Source organism: Hippocampus comes, unplaced genomic scaffold (assembly GCF_001891065.2).
Source record: "Hippocampus comes isolate QL1 unplaced genomic scaffold, H_comes_QL1_v1.1 scaffold36, whole genome shotgun sequence".
NCBI classification, from domain to species: Eukaryota; Metazoa; Chordata; class Actinopteri; order Syngnathiformes; family Syngnathidae; genus Hippocampus; species Hippocampus comes.
In genome coordinates this window covers 1,113,369-1,141,304 of record NW_017805695.1, presented here as the reverse complement: position 1 = coordinate 1,141,304, position 27,936 = coordinate 1,113,369, and the positions used below count along the sequence as shown (strand labels likewise).

General features: G+C 40.9%; 2 protein-coding genes across 4 annotated transcripts; one reads left to right on the top strand and one right to left on the bottom strand.

Annotated features, from left to right (window-relative positions):
* The first annotated feature begins 2,414 nt into the window (after positions 1 to 2,414).
* LOC109523158 (neuroblast differentiation-associated protein AHNAK) lies at positions 2,415 to 10,199 on the top strand. Its single transcript, XM_019882112.1, has 7 exons — positions 2,415 to 2,532; positions 4,105 to 4,165; positions 4,261 to 4,378; positions 4,479 to 4,651; positions 5,954 to 5,979; positions 6,061 to 6,848; positions 6,894 to 10,199. The coding sequence occupies exons 2-7, from the start codon at positions 4,163 to 4,165 to the stop codon at positions 9,413 to 9,415; spliced, it is 3,630 nt and encodes a 1,209-aa protein (XP_019737671.1). The 5' UTR covers positions 2,415 to 2,532; positions 4,105 to 4,162; the 3' UTR covers positions 9,416 to 10,199.
* A 654-nt stretch (positions 10,200 to 10,853) lies between these two features.
* Positions 10,854 to 27,716, bottom strand: edaradd (EDAR-associated death domain). Of its 3 annotated transcripts, none has more exons than XM_019882113.1 (6): positions 27,572 to 27,713; positions 18,379 to 18,440; positions 18,026 to 18,068; positions 13,554 to 13,621; positions 11,614 to 11,662; positions 10,854 to 11,459 (listed from the first exon to the last, which is right to left on the bottom strand). In XM_019882113.1, exons 1-6 carry the CDS (start codon positions 27,603 to 27,605, stop codon positions 11,065 to 11,067), a joined length of 651 nt encoding a protein of 216 aa, XP_019737672.1. In that variant the 5' UTR covers positions 27,606 to 27,713; the 3' UTR covers positions 10,854 to 11,064. The 3 variants fall into 3 exon arrangements, with proteins under 3 accessions (XP_019737672.1, XP_019737673.1, XP_019737674.1); XM_019882114.1 differs by having other exon boundaries at positions 10,854 to 11,456; positions 27,572 to 27,712; XM_019882115.1 differs by lacking the exons at positions 18,026 to 18,068; positions 18,379 to 18,440 and having other exon boundaries at positions 27,572 to 27,716.
* Positions 27,717 to 27,936: the final 220 nt, after the last annotated feature.

Sequence of the window (27,936 nt, the reverse complement as noted above, 5' to 3'; positions counted from 1 at the left end):
TTCGATGTAATGACATACAATATAAAACACGGATATTGTGACACCACATCCGAGAGTGTTGTTCTTGCTCCGACTTAAAAAAAATAATTCGGCTGTGGTTTGTTGTTTCACTTCTCTCTTCTGAGTGCCTCCACCCTTCTCCAGCTCGCCCGTTCACAGTCACTGCATTGTCATAATTTGTCAGATGGGCAGGGTAGTGACTCATGCTAAGCTTACTGTGCATCTTAGCAAGAAAAGCTTACTTTTGTCAGGGCCTTCATGAGCACGCCACTGCGACTGTGTGGATTACATAATTTCATGTTCCTTTAAAGGGGCGACTGCATTACGTTGAAACAAAGATCCTCGAACACCCAACTGGCCTTGCCTTAATGTGCATGCGAGTCGATACAACAAATGCTAATTAAGAGCTTCCAAAGGGAAATATTATGCATTTCTTTTCACAATTCCCAACAGTTCTCAAGTGTCATGATAAAAGATTCCTGAGAGTATTTTTCATTCGCTATTCGACAGCGGGCCACCCGTCCATCATTATTTCAAACCGACCCAGACCGTTAGTCTTCAGTCTTTCACTCCGTCATTGTTGTTTTAACGGCGCTTCCGTCATCGCTAAATTACATTCGTCGCCATTATTTTAGGACGATCAGAAACCCGAAAGTCTTTCGGCGGCAGCATATTGACGATAGCCAATCGGCGTTGAAGACATACTACTTTCGACGTCACACGCAGGTGCAGCGCAAGCAGACACACAGCCAAATAAAGTTTAAAAAAAAAAGGCGGAACGTGGTCATTGGTGATATAAAAACAAAATGGGACAATGTCATTGCAGTCTGTGGGACTGAAAGGTATACAACAAAAGCTTCTTTACTGGCTGGGGCAATCTAAAAAAAGGAGCAGGCTTGCAGAATGCGAACCGAGATTCACGACGGGTCACCAGATTGACCAGCAACGTTTAAACTTAAAACAAACACACGCGAGATACGCAGCACGTGTTTCCGTCATTGTCGGTGAAATGGGAGTCCGCTTTTACTAATGGACTGCCCACCACTTGGTGAAGTGATGATTCGGGTAATGGGCGAAAAAAACGCGCCGGTCAACGAATCGTCCGCCAGTGTGTCAAAGTTTCCGTCATTTGCAGGAAAACAGAACGCCATTAAACCTCTGCATATTTAACTATAGCGAAAAGAAAACGAGGAAAAAGAAAACACAAAACTGTACATGAGCCGCTGCTTGTGTATGTGCCGCCATCTTGGGTATGCACTTTAATACTATCTGTACTGACTTTGTAATGTAAATCATCTTGTCCAACTCTCAGAAGCATTCACGCATTTTTTTTTAAGCCGGGAATTTCTATACACCTCTCATGTACAATACGCAAAGCCACCTTACCAGTTTGTGCAATTACCGTGATTTTGTTCTCGTCAATGCATTACGTATCATTTCAGTGTTTCTATTTGATTACCTTTTTCCGATGTACCGAACGGAGCAGCACTCCCACTTTCATTGTATTCCTCTTGTAGAATGAGAATAAAGGCATTCTATTCGACTCTATTCTATTCTTCTGGCCAAATACTCTAAGGATGAATAATTACAGTCAACAAAAACCCATGTGTCACAATCTGGTTGAAATTACTTTGCCAGGGTGGTGCTGTTTCCTGAAAATGCCAAATTCTTAAATAGTGAAGCAAGTTACCGGCAACGTTGCCACTTTTAGTGTGGATTTGCAGACTTCTAGAGACTGGGACTCCTTCCAGACTGCGAAAGAGGGATCTAGCGTACTAGATCCCTCACATCCAGTCAGCAAAGAATGGCGCATGTGTGATCCTGCTTCAATTTAACCATGACCATTTCTGTAAATTTCAGAATGGCTCAGACTGGTTGCTAACCAATCGCAGGGCACACATTTATGAACGACTATTTGCACTCCCAAATTTGTTATTCATGTTTTTGGAATGTGGGAGGAAACCGGAGCACCCGAAGAAATAAAAGCAATCGTGAATTGAGGCTCTGCTCTGCAGTAAAAACAAAAACAACAGTCACGTTGCAGTAGCTGCAATCAAAGCCAAAATATCACAAAGGTATTGGTAAGGCAGCTATTGACCGAAGTAGAATGAAGGGCTTGAGTAGTTCCCTGTAAACCTGGTTAAGCCAGTTACAAAGGAGTGGTGTGTTTCTTTCTGTGCTGACTTTTTCTCTATGTGCTTCTATGTGTGTCAGGTTTCGATTGCCAAAAGGCCTGCATGTTGCTTTCTCCAACATACTTTTAATTGAAGTGTGTGTGCGTGTGTGTGTGTGTGTGTGTGTGCGTGTGTGTGTGCGCGCCTGTTGCAAGGCGAAAAGGGACATGAGGAGAGGCAGTACTGATGCGGCCCAACCTGTTCTCCTGGTTGCCATCGAACTTCTCGGCATTTAACTGGCAGATCTCTTCCATCCTTGTGACAGAGCAAGAGTGACACGCTGAAGAGGACACCTCTCTCTCTCTCCCTCTCTCTCTGGGCTTTCCTTAGGTGGAGGAGTCCCTGGAAGCAATATACAGTGAGTGCACCTTTCTTTCCTAAGACTCCCATGGTGTGATGACAAAAAAAAAAAAAAAAAAACTTAAGATGTAGTCGATTCTGACCTGTTGCAAGTGTGTACTGTATATGTTAAATTGCTCCATGTACAGCACTTTGTATGCAGCGATGGCTGTTTGAAAGTGCTGTATAAATACAGTTGAGTTGAGTTGAGTTGAGTGTACTGACTTAAACTGGTTGTCGGTATGTCATATCATCTTTTATTTGTGTATGCGTGTGTGTGTGTGTGTGTGTGTGTGTGTGTGTGTGTGTGTGTGTGTGTGTGTGTATAAAATAAAAAGCAATTCAATACATCTCGATACATAGGGTGCAATATGATTTAAGGACAGTTTGGCTTGAAAGTGCAACAATTCCATTTGATTCAATCCAGTGGTATTACAAATACGATTTGATATGGTGAGGCTCAGTTCGAGAGCATATGCTGCAATTAGTTTCTTGTCATTTTACTGTCTGTACATATATATATATATATATATATATATATATATATATATATATATGTATGCACACATCCTGTGGACACCATCACAGCTAGAAAATACGGTGATTATTGGGCTTCTGACTTTTAGCAAGATGAAAATGTCCAATTGAATTTGAACAGAAATGAAGATGTCATATTTTCTGTCGTATGAATTTTATGCTCCCTCTCGTTAAAAAATATATTGGTGTATTCCATTTATCTATATGACTGATGCGTTTTATTCAAGCAGCTGTCGTGGCATGTGAAAAGCTAAAATATTCGTCTTGGTATTGTAGCATGAGCCACCATATTTTATTTTTGGGTTACCTGGTCTGCGCATCCACTGGCCCTTTTTCCTCTGTGGTTGTGTTGCAATGTACCTTGCTGAGTTTACATGATCTTCGGGTGTGGTTGACAGGCAGACTGTTATGTGACGGAATGCGCGTGTCGATCAGTGCACCGTGTGCGGGAATGCGAACCGACTGGTCCGCATGTATGCATTCCTCTGCAGAGGCCTCGGATTCTTGAGGTGCGGTGTTGGAGGGTGTTGTTGTTTCTGCGTCTCGCTGAACGGTTCCGGTTAGGGAATAATGACCAATCATGAGGCAAATGGGAATGACATTCTAGTGAAACCCTCAAAATGAATCCATATATCCAACAGTGATCGCTGGGTTTCTTTCTTTTGATGCATATTCTTACATAGGGATCAACTAACGCAAGCAAACAGGAGTTGTCCAGAGTAGCACAATGTAACTGAAATGTCAACTAATAAGAGGACGCTTATTTAGCCCATTTGATATTCTGCATATAGCATGTTGACATTAAAATAAAAATGACATGACATCATCTGCCCTCTCACTGTATGATATAAAACTGGTCAAGGAACCTGTAGCTGTTGTTGTCTTGAGCTTCACATTCTTTTCTAGTAAAATTGTACATTATTTTATTAGAGGACGCTAACAAGAGTTTATTCAGTAGAATGTTCAACAAATACACATTTTATCCATCCAGTATGAATCTGACTTATATTGTTGTGATCTGGCATTGAAGAATACTCTTTTTCCCGTTTTTTAGCGAGACTGTACTTGTGCAGAGCAGCTTCCGTGATATGTCTAAACACACCTAAGATAGAATGGTGAGTAAGAGGAACTCACTCAAATAATACCATCATGACCATTGCTTTGTTGAACTCTCAGAAGTAATCACAGTGTCAACCGATTTGTAACCAAGAGCGCAGACAGCATGAGCTTCTCTTCTCAAAGACTGGTCTTGGAAAATGCTGGGAAAGGATCGGTCGTTCGAGGAATCCCAGATGGCACATTTGTCGCATCCAGTGGCGTGCAGGCAGGTAAGCGAATCAGTAGATGTGTGTTGTTTTTTTTTACAGTCATTAACGAGACCTGGGTGAAGGATTTGAGACTAGTTTGATGAGTGTCCGATGGTTTCAGATGATATTGTAGCAGCCACGATACACCTTGATCATCTCAGCCAAAACGAAGTGCAGAACATCCTGAAAGCGCTGCAGCCGTACGATAACAACATGAAAGTGGTGACAAAGAAGGAGCTCAGCACCACCGCCAGCCTCAGCTCGTTGGCATTGGATCTTCAAGACCCGTCGGAGGTAAATGTTATTGTTCAAGGCAACGAGAAGGACTGGTGAATATTACAATGAAAGCAAAACAATCACCACGTATTTATTGTTTTTGATAAATAAGAATTTCTGATTTTGTCTGTAAATGCGGAGACATTATATTGTAATCAGTACCAGTCTGTCTGGTTGGTGATCTTTCCAGTTTCATAATATCATCCTGTATTTTTCACAACTGAAACTTAGAGTAGAATATGCCACGTCCATTTTAGCACTTCGATTCATCCTTTATGTGACGTTATCGAGAATTCTACTCTCCTAAACTCCGGTTCCAATGAAAGGGTGTGTCTTATGTTTTTTTTTTCAACAAAGATACAGAGAACATTCACAACTCACAAAATTTGAGACTGTATTTTGTTCGTTTTTTTTTTTTTTTCCGGGAGGTAATTGTAACTGAATAACTCAATGCTAAATGACAAGATGCCTTTCCACGTGAAAGGTTTACAGCAGTACCAACATGACGTTTTGATGTTATGCACAAATCAGAGAGTGCACAGCGTTGTTACCATTTGTCATCATGAAGCACAACAAAGCTTTTTTTCAAAATTATTATTATTATTATTTTTTATTGTACTCTAATTTGGATTTTAGATTAGTGATAAATTGCCTCTATCATCCACATCAACTTGATGTTATAACACTGCTTAGTTTCAAACTGAGTACTTAGATCATGTGTTTAGCCACACGGTGCATCAAAATCAAAAGCAAATAACACGTGTGGCAGTCTTGCGTTCTGGCTACTAGTATGGATAAACACATCGCAGAGTCACTCCTCAGTTGGGAACCATCACCTTCGTGGCATCTCATGACATACACTTCTGAGAAGTATGGTTATTCTGAAAGGATGATGAAGAAAGATGGCACACCCATGTTTAAGATATCCTTTATTTGTCCCACAATGGGGAAATTTTCATTTCATCATCAAAGTTTCATTACTTAAATAATCTGAGATTGACCAGAATGAAGTTTTTTTTTTTTAATCGATTGAGCTTTGCTACATGACCATAAAATTTGAAACTGAAATTCATATTTGTGCTTGAAATTGCCATCCTGAACATGTTTATAGACAAGAAAGTACAGTTTGTTGCTATACACAAGGTGAATTTAATTAAAAAAAACCCTCCTGGTGCATTTTATGTGCCTCATAATTAGAAAGCTGCTCCTCAAACGAAGTCCTTGATGAGCAAAGTTTATTTCGAGCCTTGTGTGTTTTCACAAAACCTTTGAAAAAGTTGGGAATCTAACTTTTTTGTTTGTTTTTTTTTTAATCAACAGATGATCAGTGGTGACTTCAACAAGGAGACAGATTTGGATATGTCGGCTGAAAAACATCTTTCTCATCTTGACAGCCTGACAGAAAAGTTACATGACGCACATGTTGGGAGTGAATTCAGTGGTTCAATGGGCAATGATCTTCCCTATGTAAATCTCACCAATCCATCAGCTGATGCTGGTGCAGAGTTTGAGTATGCCTCCCATGCACAAGTTGGTCCAGGTCCTGATGGCATCCTCGCAACCCCCAATGTGTCCACTCCCCACCTCAACAATCACAGTGTTTTACTTGATATTGACAAACCACAAGTAAAGACAAGTGACCTTCGTTACAGAGCACCGCACTTTACAATGCCAAAATTTGATGCACCTGCGGTCAAAACACCAGAGGTAGGCGGTGACCTAAATCTTCCTTCTGTGAATGGAGAAACAAAGGGCCTCAGCCTATCTTCCCCCAAATTAGACATGAATGGAAAAAATGTGGATCTGAATGGACCAAAAGTGGATTTAAATGGTCCCGGAGTTAACATTGGAAGCTCTAATGCTGACATTAGCGTATCATCAGATCCTTTCAAGTGGCCCCACCAAAAGTGGAAGCTGAAGAAGCCCAAACTTCCCACTGCAAAAACCGATCTGGACTTAGACGCAGGCCTGAGCACACCAGAGGTTGATTTATCTGCACCCAAAGTGGAAGGTGGATTACATGCACCATATATTGATGCTAACTTGCCAAATGCCGACCTTCATGGCCCTGATTTAGACATTCAACAGCCAGAGTTTGATGGATTGTCTGGTAAATTTGTCTGGCCTCATCAGAAATGGAAGAAACCGAAAATAAAAGGCCCAAAGGCAGATTTGGATGTAGACACAGGCTTGCATACACCCGGTTTAGATCTGTCAACTCCAAAGCTTGAGAGTGGCATGAATGCTCAGCTTGACCTACCAAAAGCTGACTTAAAAGGTCCCAGTTTAGATGTCGAGGCCCCTAATCTTGGCATTGATACTCCATCTGGGAAAAAAACCTGGCACCTGAAGTTGAAGAAACCCAAAGCACCTGACCTAAAATTGGACACAGATGTCAGCACGCCAGATATTGGTCTTTCTGTTCCAGGCATTGATGGTGATATTAATGCACCAAATGTTGACATGAATTTACCCAAATCCGATCTAAACGTTAATGCACCAGATACGGGCATTGAGACTCCGTCGGGTAAAGTCAAGTTCCGAACATTGAAAAAGCCAAAGTTTCGGTTTGCTGGACCCAAGGTGAAAACTCCAAGTGTTGACCTTGACACTGATGTGAAAGGCCCTGACCTTAGACTTTCTACTTCACAGGCATCACTTCATGGCCCTGATCTGAATTTACCCAAAGCTGATGTTGATGTTGAAGTGCCTGATGTAGATGCATCTGGAAAGATCAAATGGCCCACCCTGAAAAAGCCAAAATGGTCCATCTCTAGTCCGAAGGTGAATGGTCCAGATTTAGATGCTCATGTTTCAACACCTGACCTAAGTCTCTCAGCTCCAAAAATCGATGGTGAGCTAAATGCACCAGACCTAAAACTAAAAACTGCTGAATTGAATGGACCCAAGTTAGACATTGATGCCACTGCTCCATCTGGGAAATTCAAATGGCTCAAGAAACCCAAAATTGGTACACTGAAAGGTCTAAAATCTGACATTGATGGTGATATCAAGGTGCCAGATGTGGATCTCAGGTCACACGATATAGATTTAAAGACACCAAATATTGAAGGCCCAGACCTCAATTTCAGCACGCCAAATGCTAATATCAGAGGCCCTAATTTAGATCTCCAAACCCCCACTCCAAATATTGAATCAACGGATGCCAAACTGAAGCTACCAAAACTTAAAATGCCCAAATGGCCAAAAGTCAAGGGCCCCCAGCTTGATACCGATTTAAAAGCTCCAAATATTGATGCCAATGCTGATGTTCCGAATCTAGATGTAAATGCGTCCAGTGTAAATCTAAACGCACCTGATCTGTCCTTGTCAACACCAAAGCTTGGAAGTAGTCTTGATACACCAGACATTGATCTGCAGTCTCCAGTACTTTCAAATGGGCATCTCAGGTTTCCTAAACTGAAATTGCCGACATTGTCAGGGCTAAAGGCTGAAAAGCCTAATGTTGATCTTAATGCTGATGTCAAGGGTCCGCATCTTGATATGGCTCCTCTCAATATAAATGCACCTGACTTGAATCTTTCAACTCCCAACATTGATGGTGTTATTGCTGGTCCAGATGTAAGTCTGCCTAAAGCAAATTTAAGTGGCGTACATTTTGAGCTACCCGATAATGACGCAGGCTTACCACGGTTGAATCTTTCTGGCCCTCAAATTACAAGATCAGGCGCTGACATGAATCTGGAAGCACCTGATGTCAGACTCAACAGTCATGTTCCAGGAGTGGACATCGGCATGCCCACTCCAGAATTTAAAGGCCCGGAGGCACAGTTAAAATCACCAGTTATAGGGTTGGATTCCCAGGTGGAGGACTTTACATTGCCTCATTATAAGCTTCCGAACTTAGATCTTTCAAGCCCTGGAGTAGAACTACCCAGTGTTCATCCCTCAGTTCAGACTGGACTGGATGCCCCCAAAGTCAACATAGGTACACCTAAAACAGATGCAGACATATCTGTTCCGACAGTAGATTTAATTGGTCCAAATTTAAAAGGTAACATTAAAGGGCCAGAAGTCGATGTGGAATCTCCTGGTCTTGAAAAGCCCAAATTGCCACATTTCAAGGTTCCAAAACTAAGTTTCTCAGGATCAAAAACTAAAACTGTCAGTCCAAGATTGTCACTTGATGGCGAAATCTCACCTCTCACAGTCTCTTCCCCTGAAATAAGCACCAACAGTCCTGAAATAGCAATGAGAGCTGGAGATGCTGAACTCAAAGGGTCTCCCAAAAGTAAATTTAAATGGCCCTTTAAATGGGGATTTAAATCCAACTCAGTGGACACCGAGGAGTACGAAATCAATGCTGAAGAGGATGCTCCCAAATTCAGAATACACACCTTGCCCAGACCCTGCATAGACACGAAAACAGGAACTCCAGATATTTTTAACCTGTCCAAATTTGACAGTGAGGCCAAGGATTATGTCGTCAGCAAAGGAATCCGTTTACCAGTCGTAAATGCACCATCAAGAAATGGAGAAAGGGTTGACATTATGGAGCGGTTGAGAATGGCGATGGAAAAAGCACCGTCATCGAACGCTTCGCCAACTGAGGAGAAAAATGTCAGCCTGAACATGGCTAATGCAAATTTTCATGCCTCTGGTGAAGCAGGAGACTCCAGTTTCTTTCGAGGAGGGACTTTTAAAGTAGAAAAGCCGGAGTTCCCACTGGGCTCGATAGATCACGCAAGTTTCGCCGATGAAACAGATGAAAGTAACAAATTATCATTAGGCCTCTCCAATATGCTCGGACTTAATGTCTAGAAGGCCGATGTTTACTGCTAGGTTGCATAAATCTGACCCCAGCCAAGAGAAGGCCAAATGAAGAGAGCTGTTTCTCTAAGCTATGTGCATATCCCCATTATTTATATTGATATATAAGGATTTGTATCTTTTTTTTTCAAGATTGATTTGCAGATATGATGCTTTTCCTTGTGCATTGCCTTTGTCAACACTAAACTGTTTCATTTTTAGATAAGTAACATAATTTCCTTGTTAATGAAGTAACTGTGAATGAATGTAATTGAAATCTTGCGTTGGATAAACACACCGGTATATTAAAATACATATTCAGTGATGATGAAAACAATCTTGTGTTGTATCACAAGTTAGCATGAAGTAGAAGGATGCAATGTTAATGAAATGAGTTCCTACGGATTTGGAATCGGATCTGCAGGATTGAAGGTCCGAAATTCCAAATCCTGTGGTGATACAAGTCATTTTAAAATGAAAGCTGTGAAATAATACCTTTTGAGTAAAGTACATTTATTTACATATGTACTGATCGGATTACACAAACATAAATATCACTTCCGGTGACTACTTTTACATGGAGTCAATATTCGGGTTAAGGTCAAAATTCCGTTTTCTGAAAAAAAAAATCGGAATAATCCGTTATCATTCTTGAGTGAATTACTCCCGCATTTGAAAATCTCGATTTAACGGTGGCGCACGGACAACGTTGTGGATGTAATTTCAGTTTACCGTCAATAAAACAGATTATATTCATGTCACTCACCAGAAGAACAAAGCAGTCGTTTTTCTCTTCGTTCCTAAAGTGTGCTGCTTTTCTGCGCGTGGCTGCATACGAGTTTCGCCAAGGTTGTTTTGTTTACCTCTGCTTGTGCATTAGGGTCGAATTGCGCCCCAGACGCACGGACTCCGAAACACACATATATGTGTATGTGTACAGTAGATGTAAATGGTGTCATTTTCACCGTAGAGACAGAGAATAACGTGAAAACGCAGAGAAATCATTATAAACTCGCCACGGTGAGTAAACGGGATGTTGCGCAAACAAGGACTTCTTGGACTCAAAAGACCGAGAGTCCTTGCGGTAGAACATGTGCAGAACACAAACTAACGTTCAATGGAGGTTACCGAAAGGCGTTAATATGACCAAATATTCGGGTTAGAGAAAGAGGCAACTCGGAGGTCTAATTTGGATTTTTAAAAACCCAAATAAGACTACATGGCCTTTACAAACCCGAAACTGCCAATATTCAGCTTTTCAAAGTGCAATTTGAACGATTGCAGTGATTCATTTTAATGCTAAATGTGAATAGGAGTTTCACATATCATCCAAGGATGAACTCTGGCTCACCGAAGAACTTAACATATCCTGTAAACGCTGTTCTTTAGTAATCGTTGTTAACTGCATTAATAATTGAGTCATTCAATTGGGAGAATCAACACATCTCACTCAACATTTCAGAGTGTTCCGAAATTTTATTTGGTTATCCATAATTTCCTGAGAAAAAAAATTCAGATGAAGCTGTTTATTTCTTTGTTATTGTTGCACTCCAATAAACGGTGGCAAACAATATTATGGAGTCCAATGTATATCAAACATTATGAGAAAAATCATAAAGAAAAAACAGGAGAAACACCCAGTGGATAATTAGTGAAAGAAGTTAATTTGTTTGCTGCCAGCGTGATGGCCAATCCTTTTCCATCCAGCTCTGCAACAACCGCAACACGTCGATCCGCTGGTAAAAGCGACACAGTTCAGTGAGCTCGGTGACAGGTTTCTGGTTGTAACGGAGTAGGAACTCCTGGGTGGGGCTGTGGGACAGAGAACCTTGGGTCCGGTACTCCAGCAGGGTGAGCTCGTCATAGCTCATCCCCCAGCGGCTCGCAAAGTTCTTCCAGTTTTTGACAGTGCAGTGGTTCGGGTCCAGCTTGAGTCGCAATAAGTCCAGAAGATCTTTGTCGTTCAGGAGGTCACTGATCTTGGGAGGAGGTGCAGGACGACAGCATTTTTCACAAGGGCTGTTTAGCTGTAATTGGAGTTCTTTGGGGTAGTCTTCTTGGCAGAGACATACAAATGAGGACATAAATATGAAATGAATAGGCTGGATTGGAAAATAAGTATGGTCAAAGAAGAGATCGTGATTTTACGCATTTATTTTCATCTAGTATCGTATTTGTTTGATTATACTACTCATAAAGAAATGCTCTACCTGGTGACGTAGATGTTGGGCAGGTACATTCTTCACTATCTTTCACTGGCTATAACAGAAAACACACAGTAGATGTAACTTGAAAGACAGGAATTCTTCTCTTTCCACTGAGGTATCAATTTCTATCATTGACATCTTAGACACCCATTCAACAAATAAAAACATGGAGTCAGGTAATAAATAATATTGCCTTCATCCGGATACCGCAGGAAAAAGCCGACACACCTTTGACTTGTAGCCACCAGAAAATTATTGACCAAAAATTATTTATACAGTGTACCTATTTTATGTGTCCACTTTTTAGTGGGGTAATATGCAAATACATCAACTTAAAAATAAAAAAACACCATGTCAGGACCGGTGTTTTATATACTACAATGCTTGACATATTTCTTAGAATATCTTCAGAGAACATCTAACATCTTGAAGTCTTTTCAAGAACTCTTCAATGAGCTCTCACTGTGTCACCATTTTGAACAAGAATTACGAAATTAAACTGAATTTTACTCTTTCCGTGCCTGCACGTGTGATGTGTATTTCTGTGAGGTGTCCAATACAAAATTCACAGATTAGTGTGGTTTTAAATTTCTCTTTGAAGGATCAGAACTAATACAGTACGTAAATAAAAAAAAAAAAAAAACAGTATACCTATACCCGAGTATGAGCAGACTCAATGAGCTTCGGTGAGAAGTCAAAAATTAATCGAGCATCATATTCAACAAGTAAAACATCGACATATTTTTGCGGTTCAAGTCTATAACTTTGACATCATAATCGAGACTCAAGGATGTACTGTTTTAAATTGTCTTTGTGTGTGTGTGTGTGTGTGTGTGTGTGTGTGTGTGTGTGTGTGTGTGTGTGTGTGTGTGTGTGAGTGAGTGAGTGTGTGTAAACCTGTGAATTTGAAGACTCAATGACAGTAATAAAATTTTAGCACCAACAATAGAATTAAAATATAAAAAACATCTGGTCTATAAACCCCTATTACAGTGGTATCTCTACTTACGAAATTAATTTGTTCCGGAAGAAACTAGAAAATTTTGTTTAAGTAGAGACGCATTTTCGATGTAAATGCCCTCATCCGTTCCAAGCACCCCAAAATTCAGACATAAATGTTTTCTAAAACGAATAGATTTTACAAATTATATTATTGCACAATAAATGAGAGTTGTGCATCATGTAAAAAACAAAGAATAAAGAATAAAAATGATGGTCATTTAACTTTTAACTGTGTCCTCTTTCGTTCATGTTCTCTCTCAGAAGTGGTTTTTGCGTGGCCTTTTGTAACGAACTGAGCAAAGGATGTCTGCTTTTGTCGGCTTTTAACAATACTTCGAAAATGTCCAAGGCAAACATTAGCATAGTGAGCGATCGCCTGACTGGTGAACACTTTTTCTGAGGATTCACATTTATGTAAAACTACCGGAACGCCTCATGGCCCGATAGGCGAATGACGAGGATGCTGCATAAACACACATCTATCTATCGACACACAGACACACAGGTCCCTCTTAGCCAATGGAATGCCAGGATGATGCTCTGGAATAGCCAATGGCAGAGCAGCGATAAGTATGTTGCGTTCATGTAACTCGGAGCTGCGAGTAGCAACCCATACTATATTTATACTTTTCGTATCTTGAAATTTCTTTCCTAACTAGACGCAATACTTTCCTGTTGAGGCGTTTCGTAACTTGAAATTTTCGTATGAAGAGACATTCGTAATTAGAGGTACCACTGTACCGGTAATTGTATTACTAATTACAGGTGATTTTAATACAGGGAAGCTGTGGCATAAACCTTCCACTGGATGGTGGTCTGATAAATGACAAACACTGATCGTACTGGAAAGATACAATTTTGCGACTGTTCTGTGAAGTTTAACTGAATGGGTGAAAGAAACATGATGATGCACACAATTCAGCAATAGTCTAAATACTGACCTGCCTGATTCTGTTGGAGGGGCTCAAGTATCCAGAGGGCATGGAGCTCAGGTGGAGTGTCACAGCATCTAGGGGAGAAGCTTCATCTTAGAATTGTAATGAACAGCCCGGTCACTCAATCCATCTCCTGCTTCCATACCTTCAAAGGAACGTCATCAGGACCAACTGTTGAAATTTCAATTTTTCATCCGCTTTAGTGTCTTTCTAACTTCCCTCTTCCTCATCACTTCCACTTGCTGGTCCACCCCAGTTGCCTTTTCTACTCTTCCTTCACCCTCATTTTGATGAACTCGAAATTGATCATGACATTAAATGATAGTGGTTGAAATGCAGCACATTATTTAACAATACCGGGGCCTTCTCTGCTAGCCTTAACATTCTCAGAAGCACTGACCTACATTCATAACCTTAATTCTGAAATTAGTTTCATGAAATGATATTTATTTTAGGTGTATCATAGCGTTTTTCTGTACTGCTCCCAGTGACTATACAGTATGTGTATGTTGGATGTTTTTTTTTTTTTTTGTGGTCAGGTCAGACTTAAGGCTCTGCAATTTCAATCTAATCTGTCAATTAACTACAATGTCAATCTAATCTGCCCAATGCCTTTGTGGGTTAAATAAACAATATTAACTACTTCTTGAACCAGCCAGATTTGGAAAAATCGTCCGAGAGGGTCAGAACAAACCAAGTACAACACATTAATCCAGTGGTTCTTAACCTGGGTTCGATCGAACCCGAGGGTTTAGGTGAATCAGTCTCAGGGGTCTGACAGAGCCTCTGTCATGGAGGTTAAGACACACCCGACTCAACATGTCAATTCGATAGAACAGTGTTTTTCAACCCCTGTGCCGTGGCACACCAGTGTGCCGCAAGACATTGTCAGGTGTGCCGCGGGAAAATATCCAATTTGTATGCCTGTGTGCCTATCGCCCAGAAAGTAATCATGTAGTACCCTCCCGTACCGCGAGGGAGCAGCAACAGCTAGCCAATTGCCTTGTGTTTAGACGAGAGACAAGCGAATTTGTGACGCATGAATGCAGGACGACGGTGAAACAATAAATATGAAAGATGAGAAAATACTTTTTTCTTTGTGTTCATTTGATTCCAATTCAAACTGTTACAACGTCATTCTTCAATGTTAAAAACGGTTATAGTAACAATATAACATACACGTTCATTATTCAAATAAGCGTTTTTTTTTTTGTTTTGTTTTTTTTCCCACATTTTTAGCTAGTGGTGTGCCGCGAGATTTTAATAATGAAAGAAGTGTGCCTTGGCCCAAAAAAGTTTGAAAAACTCTGCGATAGAACACACCCGCTTGGCCATCACTGACTGGTTCATTTTGTGCACAATTAAAAAAACGTATACTTTATACTTCACTAATTGTGTTTACTTTTTTTGCTTTTAATAAATGCATTTTTTATGTCTTGAATTTGGGAAAAAAAAACCAAAAAAACACATTTTTATTTTTCATTAATGAAGGGTTCGGTGAACGTGCACATGAACTGGTTGGGTTCGATACCTCTAACAAGGTTAAGAACCACTGCATTAATCCATTTAATAATCAGCATCTCAGGTGAGTATGATGTATTTTATTTCAATGACTTGTTTTCATTGTGTTAATTCATAAATGAAGGCCCAAGAAACAGATGCACGGGCTGCCCCTGAGCATGCACAGCGGTGTATAAAGACGTTGTCACGCGGAACAAAAAGACACACTCAATTACCACCTGACTAAATGTTTTTCATTAGATTGGTTCATATTTATGGTCTAGAAGTGTTTTTCACATGAAGATTTCCTGTATTTACGACTTCATAGTTCAGCAAAAGACTGCCCTGCATTTTGAACTGCGCACAAATTCGGATCGAGTCACTACCTACCACACAAAAGGAATTTGGTCGCAAACTGAGGGCCCGTATATTTTCGGGTCGCATGGGGTGTAAGACAACATTATCTTGTAGTAGCAGCAGGGGGAAGTTTGAACAAATCATTATTTCAGAGTTGCATGGGTCATCATAATCGATTGATCAATTAATCAATCGTTGAGAATTCTGTCCGTTGTGTGTCACCTATTGTTGATTAATCACATTTTGAAGCAACTGAGCCAACCAGCAGTCCTGTTTTTGAGTCAGTCTCATGTTCACGTTTGGAGTATGCGGCTTGAGAAAGAACATGATGACGTTATGGGTTATGCTATTTGTTATGAAGTATTCACATGTCAAAACAAAAGGGTGATTCTTGAAATACACATAAGAACACACACACACACCCACACACACACACACACACACACACACACATATTTGTTAGAAAACCTTGACTTCTCTTTCAGAGTCAATATTTCCCATACTATAAAATATTGTACTCCAAAGAGATTTGTCATGTGCACACCAACATTTGCACCCCCCACCGCACCCTTGACAAATTCCTTCAATGGAGCAAAAATGACAATCTAGCAAGACTCATTTACCAAGAAAGTCTATTTATCATAAAAATCTAGAATAATCACAATCCTCGTTTTCTTTCTGTTTCCAGTCTCCATGGTGAGTGTTGGTGGGCGGAGTCTCCTCCGTCCCACCTGCTGACGGGTTACCTTGAGCCAAATGTTTCGACGCAGGAGAACCAGAAGGAAGAGTTTCTGTTCATTGCTCATCAAAATTTCGACAGCATTTTATTGCTCCCCTACTTGTTCTTTCTTTGACTTGTCCTGCCAGTAGTTTCTTTCCGTCAGGCTTTTGCTCATAAGCACTATTATTCCTCCAACAGCTAACAATGAAACTCTGTAACAACAATACACGGTAATATCAGGACCGATGTTGTCCTATCTTAATCTCTATCTTTTGCATGGCTGGATGAAATAGAGTAGCTGGCCTAATCTGTAATGTTTACAGTCTTCTCCATTGTGATCCCACCACCAGTCAAGCAGTGTCAAGTTTCACATACCAGAATGGGTGAGGCAGGAAGTCAGACAAAGCATTGTAGGAAGTATTGAATGCCATTAGTCAGCACCAGACTCCTGATTGTAAACCAAGTCAATACATTGACAAGAAAAGCCAGAAATCAACTACGGGTTGGCACCAGTGAATGATTGTGACTGTCCTACTGACATTTTGAACCCTTGCGCTGACATCAGAGGGAGACTGAATACAGCCTCTTGTCATTAAAATATCTGTATTATCCCCTCGAAAGTTGACGGGAGTAATTACGCTATTTAATAGCCCTATGGAGACTTCGTCTTCTGCACCTCGGTCCACATAAAATATTTCATTCTACAAGATTATGCTTCTGAAATTCTCGATTGGAGGTCTGACATGTGTTTCAGATCAAATGCTATGTGGATCCATCCGCCCATCCAGCTATTAACAAAAGTACTTAGGAAGCTGTACTCTTTCCAAGACAATAGTGGCTAGGTGCTAGAGGGAAGGTAGAGGCAAGTCTTTGAGTTCCAGATATAAATAATTGAAAAGGTTACTCTAGATCTGTAATGTGAAATGATTTAATAGACTAGAGCAACCCCCCTGAAACAAATCAAAAACGGCCAGACAGAGTGGCAACACCAGGGTCTCACATTAAGTCTTTGAGCGACTGCCATGAACCAAGCTGTGGTGGCTCTGACAGAGCTGTTCTTGGTCCTGGAAATTCATGACATAATTCTATACGTTTCAATGATTATTTCATATGTGGCATCTTTATACTGCATGAGGACCAAAAGTTAGCAGGAATTATAATCATTATCATTTTAATAGCGGCGGCTCGGTGGACGCGTGGTTAGAGCGTCGACCTCACAGTGCAGAGGTACCAGGTTCGATTCCAGCTGCGGCCTTCCTGCGTGGAGTTTGCATGTTCTTCCTGGGCCTGCGTGGGTTTTTTCCGGGTACTCTGGTTTCCTCCCACATTCCAAAAAACATGCATGGCAGGCTGATTGAACACTCCAAATTATCCCTATGTGTGAGTGTGAGCGCGGATGGTTGTTCATCTACGTGTGCCCTGCGATTGGTTGGCAACCCGGTCAGGGTGTCCCCCGCCTAGTGCCCGAAGATAGCTGGGATAGGCTCCAGCACCCCCCCGCCCCCATCCCAGCCGTCTTCGGGCAGTAGGCGGGGGACACCCTGAACTGGTTGCTAGCCAATCGCATGGTACACATAGACAAACAACCATCCGCGCTCACACTCACACTCAGGGACAATTTAGAGCGTCCCATTAACCTGCAATGCATGTTTTTGGAATGTGGGAGGAAACCCGGAGAAAACCCACGCAGGCACAGGGAAAACATGCAAACTCCACACAGGGAGGCCGGAGCCGGAATCAAACCCTGCACCTTTGCTCTGTGGGATTGACACGCTAACTACTTGACCACCGTGCCGCCCTGAAATAAATTAAGAATCCTAATACATTGCAGGTCAGCTTCCCAAAGCTGATTGTGTTGGACTGTATTGTTCACTGTACGTGCTTTGATTAACGTACTCACCATTAGGATCAGTGACTTGCACCGGGTAATTGGCTTCTAAAGACTGCAACATAAAACAATGAAAGAGCAGTGAAAAAAAAAAATCAAGCTAAAAATAAAGAACCTTTTTCTGGAAGCTTAAATTGCAGCCTGACACACATAAGCCCGTATCTATGGGAGAAAATAACTATGCAAAGACAGCATGCAGGAACTTGTTCTTGTTCCTCAGTGAACTCTCGTGTGCTTGCAGCAGTTTTACAGTTGTACATCTCTTGGTGTAATAGCAAAAGACACAAGCGCAAAGGAGGGATCAAAGGGAGATCACCATAAAGCAAACAAGAAAATGAACACCGAAGACACAGAGAAGTACTTACAAATTCTGCCACAAAGGTGGTGGTGTCTGTGTCCTCCACCGGCTCTGAGTTGATTCTCTCCGCTTCAAAACACAGGGAAATTTGTTAGGTGTGTGCCTGCCATTACACATTTTTTGAACTGTAGATACAGTGCTGCCTTGATGTATGAAGTTTAATTTGCTCTGTGACCAAGCTCGTACCTCACATTACTCCTATCTCAAATCCTCTTTCCCCATTGTAAGAAATGAAAATGGCATTAATCTTAAGGTTGCCACCCGTCCCGTAAAATACGGAATCATCCTTTAATTGGGAACTAAATATTGCGTCCCGTATTATGGGATGCGGCTTGTAATGTCAATTAAATCAAAGCATTTTGTTTTTTCATGTAAATAAAAAAATAGTGATTTTATGTATTTCAGGGGGGTTTTTTTGGTGGAGCCAAACCCTCAAATCTATTTTAACTGCATGGTCTTGCCGCGACGTTGGAGGAGTGTCCCTTATTTCCAGATCTGAAAGGTGACAACCCTAATTAATCCGTTCCTCCCAAAAAAACAACCCCAACATTTTCTTTATTGAGAAAAATATAATGTCATTTTTGACACTGCTTGTCCTGCACAGGGTTGCCTATAACAACAGACTTTGGGCAAAAGGCAGGCTTCACCCTGAGTTGGTCGACAGCCAGTCACAGGGCACAAATTGAGGCGAACAACCATACACAACCACAACCAGTGTCATTGAGCGAGAACCAATGCCACCATGTCCGCAGACAAGTCAGGCGACTGTACTACTGCACCACCAGCAACTCTATTGACAAAAATAGCACTTGATAATGCTGTCCCGTATTATAAACTGTAACTTTTTTCCCATGCTTTGAACCCGGCGTCTTTTAATGTTGTGACACAGTTTATTTATGCATTTTTACTGACAAGCTTCAAGCCGCCAATAGATTTTCCCATAGCCAATGAAATTTCCGAACACGTCACAGTGGACCAGAGTCTGAATACTGAATCTTCATCAGCTATTTGTGGTTGGCGTAAGAGGTGTGGATAGAGAGAGAGGGAGACAAATGTGGGAGTGTGTTAGTGTGTCACCGTGCGCATGCCTGTGTAACGGGCAATAGAGAGTGAAAATAAACATCTTCAGTTGAGTTTAATGGGCATAGGGAACAAGTGCCATAAATACATTACGACCCCGGTTCTCAGCTCGTCCGTGAATTTGCCTCATGTAACCACGAGAGACTGAGAGAGGTAAGAGATGCTACTGTGTAACTAGATGCGTTTGTGATTGGGGGTGAGGGGAGGGGGTGGTGGTGAAGAAGCACCGACCATTGTCTAAGGCACATATGCCAAAGTGCCCACCCGCGGGCCAAATCCGGCCCGCGAGAATGTTTTCAGTGGCCCCTGATTGAGCGAGAACCAATGCCACCATGCCCGCAGACAAGTCAGGCGACTGTACTACTGCACCACCAGCAATATTGACAAAAATAGCACTTGATAATGCTGTCCCGTATTATAAACTGTAACTTTTTTCCCATGCTTCGAACCCGGTGTCTTTAATGTTGTGACACAGTTTATTTATGCATTTTTACTGACAAGCTTCAAGCCGCCAATAGATTTTCCCATAGCCAATGAAATTTCCGAACACGTCACAGTGGACCAGAGTCTGAATACTGAATCTTCATCAGCTATTTGTGGTTGGCGTAAGAGGTGTGGATAGAGAGAGAGGGAGACAAATGTGGGAGTGTGTTAGTGTGTCACCGTGCGCATGCCTGTGTAACGGGCAATAGAGAGTGAAAATAAACATCTTCAGTTGAGTTTAATGGGCATAGGGAACAAGTGCCATAAATACATTACGACCCCGGTTCTCAGCTCATCCGTGAATTTGCCTCATGTAACCACTAGAGACTGATAGAGGTAAGCGATGCTACTGTGTAACTAGATGCGTTTGTGATTGGGGGCGGGGGGTGAAGAAGCACCGACCATTGTCTAAGGTAATACATTTTTTAATCCATCTCTGTAATCTCTTTCTTCGCAAATATCCCATGTTATAACGTGGAGACTCGCGGCTATTAATACGAAGCGAGCAATATATGTAGAAATTTGTTTTTAAGGCCAGATTTACACGTTGTGGCTGTCCGAGTCCGGAAATTACGATACTTCATTAAAACATACAGTAGTTGTCATTGTGCTGCTATTCACCTTGGCAACCTGAGGGTAGCGTAAGACAGAGAGACAGCTACGTGGATTCTCCAAGGACATCTGTACCGTATGGCAGTCTTGGCTCATTGTAGTGTATAAATAATATATTTTGTATTTTGTTTTATTTAACATTTAAACATTTATTTCACCAGGAATGCACCATTGAGATTAAATACCTCCTTTTCAAGGGAGTCCTGGTCAAGAGGCAACAAAAGCTTCAGTTTTATAAAATTAAAATGACACACATATTTTTGGCATGCAATTTCACCATTCTGACATGTAACAACAAAAACATTGCAAACTTCCCCTTTGTGGGACTAGTATTGGTTATCTTAGCTCTTGTTCAGATCTTAATTTTTAAAATGTAGACCCTACACATGACGAGGGTGAGTAAAAGATGTGTCGCTTTCAGCTCTCATTTTGTGTGGTGTATCATTGCCAATCATCAGCCTGCCGCAAACCAGATGTCTGGCATTGACCAAGACTGACCAGTAAGAGGCAGTGTGGTGCCGCAGGGCATCCGACTCAACACAATTCAACAGACCGCGGACATCTAAAAATGACCTGGAATCGTAATGCCACCTTCTTGCCTTGGCGAGAACTGAAGTAACTGGCGGCCATCTTGCGTTACCACTAGCTAAGCGCACCTAACTTGAATACAGACATCTTTTTCCGTGGTAATTTCACGTAATTTTTTTTGTCTCCACTGCAAAAATGCCGCAGTGTATGGCATACAGTTGTACCAACAAGTCTGGAAGAAGCTCTTCGCAAATCATCAGTAAGAATGCAATTAGACCTTTTCTCTCAGAAGGTATATCTCCAAGTGCATTATAAATGTCAGAACCATGAACGGCATACTGTCTATAAGTCATGATTCACAATATTAAGAAGTTTGTTCTTTGCGAGGCTTATCAATAATCCATGCAGGAAGTCTGGTGAAAAACACACGGTGATAACAGTGGTTTCAAGGAAAAAAAAAATATATGTGGTGAAAAACACACGGTGATAACAGTGGTTTCAAGAAAAATAAAATTATTAAAAATATGAACAGAAGTAGTCAGTGACAGTGGCCAACGCAAGATGGCTGCCCTCTGACTTCAGCCTCAAGAGGCAAGTGTGAGTCCCGGTTATTTTTAAATGTCTGTGATGCAGGCTGCTGGAAGATACAAAGAAAGAGTAGTAGTAAACTGTCAAGTACATTGGGGTGACAAACTCCCCCTCCTCATTGGGAAACATGTTATTCAAACATTCCAACCAGTTGCTCCTCTATTTATTCCGCTTATCTCTTGGTCCACAGCCTTGTCACCTCCTGTCTCAATGACTGTAAATCTCTCTTCTTAGGCCTCCCTCACAAGTCCTGCCAAAAGCTTAAACTGGTCCAGAAGTCTGCTGAATGTGTCATCACAAACCCCCATTCCTTCCATCACATCATCCCCTGTCTTCCAGAAAATTCACTGGCTCTCGGTCTGACTCAGAATTCAATTTAAGATGCTTGTTTATTCCTTCAAAGCACTCCACCTGCCTGTCTCAGCAGGGCCTGAAGCCACTCTGCTCCCTGGCTCTGGAACTCTCTGTCACCTGACCTCCGCAATTCAGCCTCTCTTTACCACTTTGAAATCCATCCATCCAGCCATCAATTTCCTGATCCGCTTTATCCTCATAAGGGTGGGTATGGGTGCTGGAGCCTATCCCAGCTGTCTTCGGGCAGTAGGCGGGGAACACCCTGAACCGGCTGCCAGCCAATCGCAGGGCACACAGAGAGGTACAACCATCCATGCTCACACTCACACCTAGGGACAATTTCGAGTGTTCAATCAGCCTGCCATGCATGTTTTTGGAATGTGGGAGGAAACCAGAATACCCGGAGAAAACCCACGCAGGCCCGGGGAGAACATGCAAACTCCACACAGGAAGGCCAGAGGATCGAACCCAGGACACACTTTGAAATCCAAAACTCAAAAGTCACCTATTTAAGATCACCTATGTACTGTAACTGCGTGGCATTGTAGTTTTTTTATGCATATGTATTTTTTTTAATCTTTTCTGTGTAATTCAGTTTTTAATTGTTGTTTTATTGATGTACAGTGTCCTTGAGGGTCACAAAAGATGCTTCCACATAAAATGTATGATTATGATTTTGATTTTTGCTCTCCAAGAGTAGGACCTCCAGGTCATTTCCCAAACGGCTCATCATGGAGACCTTGATTGGCTGAACTCAGTGTTGACCACATCAACAAGGATTTGTTGTTGTAAATAATGAGCACATGTAACATTTTCCAGTTTCTGTTTAGATTTTTAAATTAGCCAATAATTGGGCTTTTGCTGACTTTGATTGGAAGGGCGAATCAGGGTAAAATTCTCCTGATTATTGGTATGTATGTGCCAACCTTGAAACTGAAGATCACATTTTGCTGCTTGGATATTCTTGCATGTCACTCAATACGCAAAACAGCTGGGTAACGTTAAGACTGTGAAAATGACAGGTGTGATGTTGAGAAAAAAATGTTACTACACTCCTTGAATAAACAATAACATTCAGCATTGTGATGTCAGTTTAAAAGAAAAACAAACATTGTGTTTATTTGCAACACTGCAACCTCTCATATGAGCTTGCTGACTCAATCTTCCTTTGCCCTGATTGTTAAACAGATAATTTGATGGAATGATTGATAATTTCTCTTCAACAACATTGCACACACTCGGAATGGCTTTTACTCCCAGATTACAGAGGCAAAACAAATGCTCAGAAATCCTGCTTTTTCGGCCTGAATGCTGTTTAATTGTCAGTCATCAAATGTTCATAATCCATGGTTGTTGGAATTTGGTTTATTAAAATAAAATAAGGACGACTGCGTAGAGTGACTAGCAGAGGTGTGGTCTGAAGCATAAAGGCCATGCTTGGTGGACAACTGTGGCAGCCATTGAAGATCATTTCTAAAAACATAAAGCTACTGTCCTGGACCCCCACTAGTTTGACTATGCTTGCAATTGACAAACAACCATCCACACTATCACTGAGTGGATCTCGATCTCATACTGCCGCACACAACCAAGGAGAGCGCACCACTATACTATCAGCAAGTATTTTTTTTGACTATGCTTGCAATTGACAAGCATGAGCAAATGTTTGTGTTTACAGCCAATGGTGTGGTTTGTCTCGACACTTCCACTAAGTAAAGGTAAGAGTGATTATCATTTGAAAGGAAGACGCTTAATTGCAGCTTTATCACAAGACATGGAGAACCTCTTTTCCTCTTCCATGAACGTTAGCATGTAATACATTCGTGGGAATGGGACATTTGTTTCACAATCACATCAGACTGAAGACAACGCATTTTACCGTAAACTTGATCAACCCTTCCAGCCTTCTATCGAGAAGAAATGTGGCTTACATGGCAACCACCATGCGACTTTCCAATGCAATAATGTACCAAGCAAACACGTTTGGAATGATTTTAAACAGAAATAAATAAAGGCAGACACAGAAAACATAGCAGCTTTGGGTTTCATTGCACTCGAGGTCTGGCAAAAAATAGGATGAACCCTTAGATCAGTTTCATCATTGTTTCTCCCTTTCTGGGAATGCAAGGACATGTTACAACACGCCCAGGACGATGTTCAAGAGATGAAATACAGACCACATGATAATTCATTGCTTATGGGCTATAATTCCATGCAAGTGAATCTTGTTTGACCACCCATGTCTCCAATAAAACGATTAAGCACAGTTTGAGAGAAGGCAGCGTCATTGGACATTTGTTGGGAGTTGAGAAGAAAGAATCTGCATGAGATACTTGATTTTCATTTTCGATACTCTGGAACTTGTCATTGGGAACTCACTCACTGTGTTTGTTAAACACATAAACCCTGTCATAAATGATTTTTCAAAAAAAAAGACAAAAGGGTTCGAATCAAGGTTAAACTAGCAATGTGGTCACCATCATTGTGGAATTTACTAAAAAACATTAAAACATTCAAATGCTTGTTAAAATCCTCCATAACAAATTTTGACAGATATTTTGTGGAAATCTTGTCACAATGTGAATAGATTTTTTTTTCCATTATAGGTACAAACAATTATATAATCATATACTTTGAAATGTCAATGGCCATTTACGACAAAACCATTAGTTTTTCATTTGGTTTTGGGATGCTTACTTTGAATATATTTTTTTAAAACATGTCTTTGGAAATGCTAAAGCGAAATACTTGGGACTGGATCAACAGTGGACGGCACGGTGGTCGACTGGTTTCACATATCTCACAGTACAAAGGTGCATGGTTCGCTTCCGGATCCGGCCTTCCTGTGTGGCGTTTGCATGTCTTTGTGAGCGTGGATGGTTGTTTGTCTATGTGTGCCCTTAGACTGGATGCAACCATCTCAGGGTGTACTCCGCCTACTGCCCCAAGACAGCTGCAATAGGCTCCAGCACGCCCACGACCCTTGTGAGGATAAGCGGATTAGAAAAGGAAGGGGTGGATCAACCGTGTCTCTGTTCTTTGCTGCCACTTGGTTTTGCCTCAATTACTCCAAGAGAAGTTTCGTAAACAATTAATGAAAGGGACACTAATGAAAGGGGCACTTATCACGACCTATCACCAAACTATACATTAAACTATAAACCACATGCATTTTTCCAATCATGTCCAAGGTTGTTGAAAAATTAGGGCCACATCAGCTAATTTCTCATCTTAACTCTAGTCAACTTCTATATACCATGCAACATCGGTTTAGAGTCCACCACGCAACAGAAACCGCAACTGTTTATTTTATTGAAAAGATTAAGTCTAATAGACAGTGGGAATTGTAATTGTTGCATTTCTTTTAGATTTTAAAAAGTATTTGACACATTTAAATCACACCTCACTGACTCATCTCAGTGTTAAAATACTTAATACAACATGTACTTTCAAAGATCTTGTCACAGGTATCCCACAGGGTTCAATGCTGGGTCCAGTTCTTTTTTGTCTTTACATGAATGATCTACCACCTCTGCGTCAAGGCTGTGAAATCATTATCCATGCGGATGATACTACGATTTTTGTGAAGGCTAAGCACCATTCAGAGATTGCTGCACACATTAAGGTAAATGTTTCAAATTGGCTAAGTACATGCCATTTATAAATCAACTCCTCCAAAATTGTAGCTTTTTTTTTTTTTTTTTTTGGCCAAAACAAAGAAATCCAACATAAATCCGTCATTTTCACTTCATGACAAAAAACCCTAACTGTAAATGAACTGATTCTTGGACACCTTATTCTATACATTTAATCTCACTTTTAAACATAATGGCATGTCACTTTCAACATCGCTTATCCTGTACAGCGTGACAGGGGGGTTTTGGAGCCTATTGCAGCTGACTTTGGGCAGAAGGCAGATGACACCCTGACCTGTTCGCCTGCCAGTCACAGGGTACACCTAGTGACAAACAACCATCCACACTATCACTGAGCGGATCTCGATCTCATACTGCCGCACACAACCAAGGAGAGCGCACCACTATACTATCAGCAAGTTTTTTTTTTTTGTTAAATATTCCATAATTGATAAAGTGAGTACAATTTTCAAATGTATACGTTTTAGGTATCTGAGAAATCACATGTCGACAGAAGCTGCATAAATGTTTGTTTTCCCTTATATCTCACATTAATTACTGTCTACACACCTGGGCCCTTGCAAATTCTGCTTCTCTGAACCCAATATCTTTATACAAACAAATAGAGGCGGGCATCGTCAGCCTGGTGAGTCTGTCCGTCAGCTGCCATCAGTATTTCTGGCCACCCCAGTTTACCCGCGTTGTCGGCGACAGCCAAACGGCATTAAGAAGAGACTTACCAGTACTATGTCACATGCAGATACTGCACACCTGACATACAGCCAAATACAGAAAATATATTAAATAAAACAGCGTTGTACACCTTTCAGTCCCGCAGACCTCAACATGTGTGCCATATTGCAATTCCACAAAACATGATAGTTTAATCTCATACTGCTCATTTCAACATAATCTAAAGAAATTGTCAATTGACAACCAAATGTGTCAACATTAATGCCTATTGGGTTAGTAGTCATCCGTATTCTGCTGTTTTTAACGTTTATCTCTGGATTATGTGTGTATTTTGATTGCATTTTGCTTTTTGTTTAATAGCTGTTATTGTTGTTGCTTAAAATCAGCGATGTTCCTGAAGGTTGTACCTCCCGCCTACCGCCTGGTGACGGGCTCCAGCACGCCCGCAACCAAGAAGTCAAGATCACAATTTACCAATGAGCGCAAAGAAAAAACGTGGTGGTAATGCAACACAACGGTTGCCAGCCGTCACTAACCACCAACCAAAAAGAATGCCCAAGTCAAGATTACCGAATGACTTTATCTCGTTAAAATATGAAACTCACAATAATATTATGTGAGCCAAATTACATTAAAACGTGATGTTTCTCTTCTCTTCTCTTTTTGATGTGGCAACAATATCCTTTTCTAGGTTTTCATACAAAAATGATTGGAAATTATTTTACTAAACCGTTCGTGTAAGATATACTGCGTCGCGTTCCGACTGAAAAACAAATTTGGTTACGTTGTCGCCCTAGAAGTGGAACTCCGTAGTAAACCCAGATCGCTTTGGATGTCAATCTTGTGTTCACAGTTTGTTACTGTTTTTATAATACAAAAGTGTATCGTGTCTAATTTAATGCAACATTGTTTTTATTTTCAAATACAACACGTTTAACTTGTCTTCCATATGTTAATTTTCCATTGATTAATAATGATCTTTTTTTTCCACTTCCATAGACAGAAATATGAACCAAAATGAATTTGACTCAATTGATGTATTAATAATCCGTGTAATTGACAAGTAATAAATGAGTAAAATAGGACTCCATCTATATTGTTTGGTGTCACCAGGTAACACTTGCTTCACTTGCTACTGTGTACTGCTAAAATGAGTTGGAAATAAACCACGTTTTCCCAACTACTTCAAAACATTTAACTTATGTAAAAGTAATCTATGGCACTTACCAAATGGTTCTTTACATGCTCTCAAAGTGCTCATTTTTGAAGCCTCTCTAAAACTCCAGGTCAGAGTTTCAATACAGTTTAAAGATGTTGATGCCAGCCAGTGGCGGCACCTTAAGCAAAAGTCACCAGTTCAAAAAAGAACAAGCAGGTAGCGTCGATTTAATGCTGCGTTCAAGTGCTGCTCGAAAATTTTAAATGTATCTAGGTGGGAGGCAACGTCAGAAAAAAAAAACCTTCCCAAGGCAATTTTGGAAGTGGGACACATCTACTCCCCAAACAAATACATAGTAAAATAAGTGAATACTGTTTGAGTGTGAGGAGCTAATTTACTTGATCCAATCTGTTCTTATCTACTGTTTACCAAA

Excerpts from the sequence above, each read along its gene's own strand:
- LOC109523158 (XM_019882112.1), top strand. Across the intron at positions 4,379-4,478 it reads ATCCAGTGGCGTGCAGGCAG|ATGATATTGTAGCAGCCACG; the intron begins GTAAGCGAATCA and ends CGATGGTTTCAG. Across the intron at positions 4,652-5,953 it reads ATCTTCAAGACCCGTCGGAG|ATGATCAGTGGTGACTTCAA; the intron begins GTAAATGTTATT and ends TTTAATCAACAG.
- edaradd (XM_019882113.1), bottom strand. The coding sequence starts at position 27,605 with ATGAGCACTTTGAGAGCATGTAAAGAACCATTTG. Across the intron at positions 18,069-18,378 it reads CCACCTTTGTGGCAGAATTT|TCTTTAGAAGCCAATTACCC; the intron begins GTAAGTACTTCT and ends TTTATGTTGCAG. Across the intron at positions 13,622-18,025 it reads GCAAGTCACTGATCCTAATG|ATGCTGTGACACTCCACCTG; the intron begins GTGAGTACGTTA and ends CTTCTCCCCTAG.